The sequence below is a fragment of the Nicotiana sylvestris genome, chromosome 2 (genome assembly GCF_000393655.2).
Source record: "Nicotiana sylvestris chromosome 2, ASM39365v2, whole genome shotgun sequence".
NCBI lineage: Eukaryota > Viridiplantae > Streptophyta > Magnoliopsida > Solanales > Solanaceae > Nicotiana > Nicotiana sylvestris.
This window is the reverse complement of record NC_091058.1, coordinates 42860221-42867455: the sequence shown is the minus strand read 5'-3', so window position 1 is coordinate 42867455 and position 7235 is coordinate 42860221. Positions and strand designations below refer to the sequence as shown.

At 40.2% G+C, this 7235-nt stretch overlaps 2 protein-coding genes across 2 annotated transcripts; one reads left to right on the top strand and one right to left on the bottom strand.

Annotated features, from left to right (window-relative positions):
- Positions 1 to 311: 311 nt before the first annotated feature.
- On the bottom strand, positions 312 to 1103 carry LOC104211498 (protein DOG1-like 3). The gene has a single exon (XM_009760558.1). It carries the CDS (start codon positions 1101 to 1103, stop codon positions 312 to 314), a length of 792 nt encoding a protein of 263 aa, XP_009758860.1.
- A 5742-nt stretch (positions 1104 to 6845) lies between these two features.
- Positions 6846 to 7235, top strand: LOC138884567 (uncharacterized mitochondrial protein AtMg00810-like). The gene has a single exon (XM_070165628.1). The coding sequence runs from the start codon at positions 6846 to 6848 to the stop codon at positions 7233 to 7235; it is 390 nt and encodes a 129-aa protein (XP_070021729.1).

The following is a 7235-nucleotide window of genomic DNA, read 5'->3' as shown; positions in this document are numbered from 1 at the left end:
AAAATGAGTATGTTATATAAACTCACGCTACGGCCTAAATTATGGATTTCATTTGTGATCATACGTACATTTATAAAAGGCGATCAATGTTTGTTCTTCTACGTTAGATTCAGCGAGAAAATTAGATTATGTCATACTTCACCTTTATCATTTCAATCTTTTAGCAATATATAATATTTGGCCAGTAAGGGAGTATAATAAAGCAATATATATATATATATATATATATATATATATATATATGCAAAACAAATGTATCAATCAAAATAGAACTATCCAACCTTTTATACATACAAGAGATTAAACTACTCCTAATCGACAGAATTTAATTTGTTGGTATGCTCATGATCCCTTTTCTTGCCCCACTGTTGAAAACAAAGCCTCAACCTCTTGGCTGCTGCTAAGTATTCCACTGCCTGAGCTGGTGTAAGTAAGCTTGTAATCTCCTGTAATGTCTTCATCCTCAACTCATCAGCTTCTTCAACAACAGTTGCCATTTCATGGATTTGTTCATCTAAACGTTCATATGCATTCTCGCTGTACTGATCTCCCTGATCATCCCCATTATCTTTCTTCAACTTGCTAGGGAGAGGCTGGTCAACTATGTTTGCTTGCAAGCTAGACAATCTTGAACAAAGTTCCCTCTCTTCTGTAATCGTCTTGCCTTGCAACTCGTCGACCATGGTTATTTGTTTTGCTGTTAGGTCGGACAGTTCGCCTATTTTCGTCCCTTGAAAGAACTCAGTGAGATGAGACTCAATTTCGATGCCGCAGAGCGAGTAGATGAAACGTATGAAAGAAGACGGTCTGCAGCCACCGATCCATAGGACTGAGTTCTCCAATGGGGTGCATGAAATGGGTGCGAAGAATGTAGGTGCGTCGATTTGGGCTAGGCGTTTACGGTTGTTTGAGTATTCTTGGAAGTTATTTGTAATCTTTTGTATGAGTTTTGTCAGTTCCTGGTCATTTATATGGCCGTTTCTGGCCTGAGTTGCAGCTTGTTCGAGCTCTGTCAGTTCTTCACGTTGAAGATTCATCCATGTCTCGTATAGAGATTCTTCCTCCTTTCTATTAGTCCTAGTACTGCTTGAAGTACTGGCCATTTTCTGTTTCCGAGAAGAGAGCAGGTATTTCGTCCTAGGATTTTTTGTAGTAGTATTAATATTTATGCATGGAGAAATATATATAGGAAGCTAAATAGCCTGAATTACATGAAAAAGGACAAAAACAATGTGGGATTCTATACGTGGATACCTTCGGGCTTTTTGTTTGTCGACATGCAGCAGAAGATAAACTTCCAAATTTGTTTCTTTTTCCTTTCCTTAATCCTCATTAGTTAGCTGGGTATGGTAGCCAACTTCCTTTCGTCCTCATCTATAACTTTTAATTGGGACTTCATCATATAATCATTAGCCAATTTATAACTTCCTTTCGTCCTCGTTGGTTGGAACTTCATCCTAGCTATACTTTAATACTTATGACACACTTATACAAAATCAACCTACTGTAATCATAAAAATTTATTTTCTTATACTGAGATTTATTTTTCAAAAAAAGGGGACCGCATGCATGATTTGAAATGATTCAGAAATATGGGTTTATATATATATATATATATATATATATATATATATATATATATATATATTCATAATTACCAGTATGTTAAGGTATTTAGCTTTGACTGTTGAAATACACACGTGATTAATAGATTTGTACAACTGTATTAGTTTGTTAGAAGTGTTAGAAGTTAGTTGTAGATATAGAAGCCTATATATATGTGTATAGGGGTTTATATATTTTTCTTACCATCCAACTGCTGCTCCTGATACCCCGCAGAGCTACCCGTCGAAACTTGAGCAGATGAAACATGATGAGAACTCTGTGCTGGTAGTGCGCTGAATGAAGACTGGCCTGAACGAGCAATGTGAGAACCGTGGCTGATTGATGCCCTACGATGAGCTGGCCGAGTCGTCTGAGCATGTTTGAAATGACGACCCCTGTCGTGGTGAGACTGACCTCCAAAATGGACGCTACCCAAACTACCATAACCACAAGGCCTCTTGGCCTCCCTCTCTACCCGCTCCTAACGGCGAACCATCTCTATGTCCCGAGCAATGTCGACAACCTCCTCAAAAGAAGCACCCGTTACCCTCTCTCTAGTCATAAGAATCTGCATATGATATGCAAGGCCATCAATGAACCTCTTGATCCTCTCTCTATCTGTGGGAACCAGCCAAACAACATGGCGGGCTAACTTATAAAATCTCATCTCATACTGCGTCACAGTCATATCATCTTGACGCAACTGCTCGAACTGTCTTCGCAACTCCTCTCTGCGGGACTGCGGTACATACTTCTCCAGGAAGATAACGGAGAACTGTTGCCACGTAAGGGGAGCTGAACCAACTGGCCTACGCCTCTCATATGCCTCCCACCAAGTGAAGGCAGCTCCAGAGAACTGGAAAGTAATGAACGAGACCCCACTAGTCTCCAAAATACTTGTTGTACGAAGAATCCTCTGACACTTATCCAAGAAACCCTGGGCATCCTCGCCCTCTGCACCACTGAAAGTCGAAGGTTGAAGTCTACAAAACCTTTCCAATCTACGCTGTTCATCATCAGGCATGGTAGGAACCACATAGTCCTGAACAACTGGAACTGGCTGGGCTGGTGGTACCCCCGGTGTCTGAAGTCCCTGCACCACCTGATCTGGAGAACGGGCAACAGGGGGATAAGTACCTCCCCCGGTCTGAGCCGAAACCACCTGGGCAAGACGAGTGCAAACATTCAGTATTTGGGCCAAAGTCTCTTGAAGGCCTGGAATTACAATAGGCTCAGCTGGTGCCTGAGCTGGCCTTATCAGCTCAGCGATATCCAGAATCTGCTCCTGAGCTGGAGCAAGTGGTGGTGCTATAGGTGTTGCCCCAATTGTTGAACGAACCACACCTCGACCTCTACCACTACCCTATCCTCTACCACGACCCCGGCCCATCGCGACCCTGACTGGTGGTACTAATGGCTGGCCATCTGATCCGGAAGTACGTGTCCTCACCATCTGTGAGAGAATGAAATAACAAAAATTTTAGTTTCCGAAATTAACAAGTTCGCACGACAGAATACAAGAAAGTAAAATGTTCCTAAGGGTTCTGCAGCCTCTCGAAGATAAGTACAGATGTCTCCGTACCGATCTGCAAGACTCTACTAAACCTGCTCATGACTCGTGAGACCTATGTAACCTAGGCTCTGATACCAACTTGTCACAACCCAAAATCTCACCTGTCGTGATGGCGCCTATCGTGGTACTAGGCAAGCCTCAACTCAACATTTCAACAGAGAAAAACTTTTAACTTAAGGTGGAAGCAATTAATATTAAATAAAATCTTTTAGAACAAAATATAACTCCAAAAGTACTAAACAATCCATCTCTAAAATCCGGTATCACTGAGTGCATGAGCATCTAAATGATAACAACATCCGACCGATAAAATATTGTCTGAAATATAGAACAGTACAATATGAAAGGAAAGGAGAGTCAAGGTCAGCGAACGCCATGCAGCTACCTCAATAGTCTCCGGAGTCTGACTCCTCAATCAACAACCACCGTGACCAGAAGTGCCTGGATCTGTACACGAGGTACAGGGGTAACATGAGTACACCAACTCAGTAAGTAACAGAAATAAATAAGGAACTGAGAAGTAGTGACGAGCTATGCAAATACATTTATCTCAATAACTTTCAATTTAACAGTTTAAGTCTCATCAGTGCGTACTCAAGTAAACCATATATCAAATATTCCAGAAATATGTACGACAAGGACAAATAGCAACTAAGTTTAGCAATTAACTGAAAACAAATACAGCCTCTCAAGGCAATAGTCACTCAGCTCATCTCAACAGCTCAATCACTCGGCTCTCAGCCCTCAATAATCATACTCAATAGGTACCTGTGCTCACTGGGGGTGTGCCCGAACGCTATAAACTGCACGGACAACTCACGTGTTGCACGAACAACTCACGTCCAGTAATAATATCTGAATCCACACGGACAACTCACGTGCTATAATATAATATTTGGATCCGCACGGACAACTCACGTGCTATAGTATCAATAACCTCACACTTAGGCCCTTGGCCTCACTCAGTCATCAATCTCTCCAGTCTCTCGAGCTCTTAGAAATCATATAAACAGTCCAAACAGAAGTAATATCATATATTAACAATGAACAGTAAGAGACGAAGGCATAATAAGCAAGAAAAACTATGACTGAGTACAAATCAACAATTTAGCAGCTAATTCAGCAAGTACACGACCTCGCAAGTCTCAACAACGATTACATAAGGCCAAAACATGATTTCTAACATGAAATACAATCAATTTCCATGAAAAAGAGAGGAAACATATATTAAACAGTAGGCCAATTGATTCCACAGACTCACGGAATAAACCAAGTCACAATTCCTACGGTGCACGCCCACACGCCTATCACCTAGCATGTGCGTCACCTCCAAAATAGTCATACGACACAATGTCCGAGGTTTCATACCCTCAGGACCAGATTTATAACCATTACATACCTCAATTTGAGCAACTCCTACTCTGTAATGCCTTTTCCTCTCAAAATCGACCTATGAATGCCTCGAATCTAGCCACAATAATTCGATTTAATCAATAAAAATTATAGGAATTAATTCCATATGAAATTCTACATTTTCCACTAAAAATTCAAAATTGCACTAAACATTCGTTCATGGGCCCCACATCTCGGAAACCGACAAAAATCACGAAATATGAACTCCCATCCCACCACGAGTCTAACCATACAAATTTTACTAAAATTCGACAACAATTCGGCCTCCAAATCATCAAATCTTATTTACAAATCCCTATGCCCAAATTCCCGATTACACCTCAAAAACATGTAATCTAGCCGGGATATTCAATGATAATTCAATAATATTGACTAAAAATGATCACACGGGACTTACCTCAAGAATTCCCGTGATTTCTCGCTCAAAATTGCCCAAAATCCGAGTTTGAAACTCAAAAAAATGAGAAAAAAATGGACTGCTCGCCCTTTAACTTCCTAGAATTTCACTCATACTATTCAAGCTGCTATAAAAAAATCCAGCAGTTGTCCAAAACAATTTCAACAACTTTTCTTCAGTCTAAATCAATCCATTAACCTTCCGAAATCCACCCGTGGCCCTCGAGACCTCAACAAAATACATCAACCAGTCCTAAAACATAATACGTACTTAGTCGAAACCTCAAATCGTATCAAATAATGCTAAAATTGTGAATCACACCCCAATTCAAGCGTAATGAAACTAAGAACGTCCAACTTCTATATTCGATGCAAAAACCTATCTAATTAAGTCCGATTGACTTCAAATTTTGTACATAAGTAATAAATGACATAACGAAGCTATGCAAACTTTCAAAACTTGATTCCGACCCCGATATCAAAAAGTCAACCCCCCGGTCAAACTTCCAAACTTAAATTTCTTATTTTCGCCATTTCAAGCCTATTTTAGTTACGGACCTCGAAATAAATATCCGGACACACTCCTAAGCCTGAAATTACCATACGGAGCTATTGGAATCATCAAAAATCCATTCTAGGGTCATTTACACATATTTCACCTTCCGGTCGATTTATTCAACTTAAGCTTTCTTCTTGAAGACTAAGTGTCTCAATTCATTTTAAAACCTCACCGGACCCAAACCAACTGCCCCAGTGAGTCATATAACAACTGTAAAGCATGAATTTAGCAGTAATGGGGGGAAAATGGACTGTAATATTCAAAACGACAGGTCGGGTCATTACAACTACTTACCAATCTTATCTGACAGCCACCTCAGAGGAAACATAACCTGCATCGTACACAGAAGCCATAAAGAACCCAAGGTTGGTTGAAGCAATGAAGGCAGAAGTGGATGCTTTGGTTATAAACAATACTTGGAGGATAGTGGACATTCCTAAAGGTAAAATACCTATTGGATGCAGATGGGTATATATACAAGATCAAAAACAGATCCAATGGAGAAGTTGAGAGATTCAAAGCAAGGCTTGTTGCCAAGGGGTACGGCCAACAAGAAGGTATAGACTATTAGGAGACCTGTTCTCCAGTAGTTAAAATGGTCACAGTGAGAGTTGTTATTGCACTGGTTGCTATACATCAATGGCCACTCTTTCAAATGAATGTCTACAATGCCTTTCTTCAAGGTGACCTTGAAGAAGAGGTTTACATGTAGTTACCACCTGGTTTTAGCAGCCAATGGGGGAATACTAAGGGTTGTAGATTGCTTAAATCACTCTATGGCCTTAGCAAGAATCAAGACAATGAAACTTGAAGCTCACAGTGTCTCTCTTGCAAACAGGTTTCACTCAGAGCAAACATGATCATTCGTTGTTCATCAAAGAAAAAAATGGAAAGAAGGTCATCATACTAGTATATGTTGTTGACCTTAGAGTGACATCACAATGATTCAAGAGGCAAAACATAAACTGCACAAGGCTTTCAAGATCAAGAACATGGGAAATTTGAAATATTTTCTAGGCATTGAGGTATGCAGGTCTGAAAAGGGAATTCTCTTATGTCAGAGAAAATATGTTCTAGAACTTATAGCAGAACTGGGATTATCTGGTGCTAAACCTTCCATTACACTAATGGAGCAGAATAAAAGGCTAACAACTGTTGAGTATGATGAACATTGCCATTTGGATGATGATCCAACACTGACAGATGTGAGGGGCTATCAGAGATTGATTGGAAAGCTTTTATACTTGACTTTAACAAGACCTTGACATTGCCTATAGTGTGCAAACTCTGAGTCAATTCATGCAAGATCCCAAGCAATCTCACTTGGAAGCAGCATACAGAGTAGTGAAATATGTGAAGACTGAGCTTGGGCTTGAGATTCTTATGAATGCAGTTGGGAACATGACTCATAATGCGTATTGTGATGCAGACAGGGCAAGCTGTCCTAACTCAAGAAAGTCGGTCACCAGATATCTTGTGAAGTTTGGTGGATCATTGATTTCTTTGAAATCTAAGAAGCAAACCACAATGGCAAGAAGTTCAGCAGAATCTGAGTATAGAAGCATGGCTTTGACTGTTTCTGAGCTAATTTGGCTAGTAGGAATGTCCAGAGAGCTGGGAATAGAGATTTCAACTCCAATTCAGCTCCATACGGATAGCAAAGCAACTATGCATGCAGATAGCCAATAA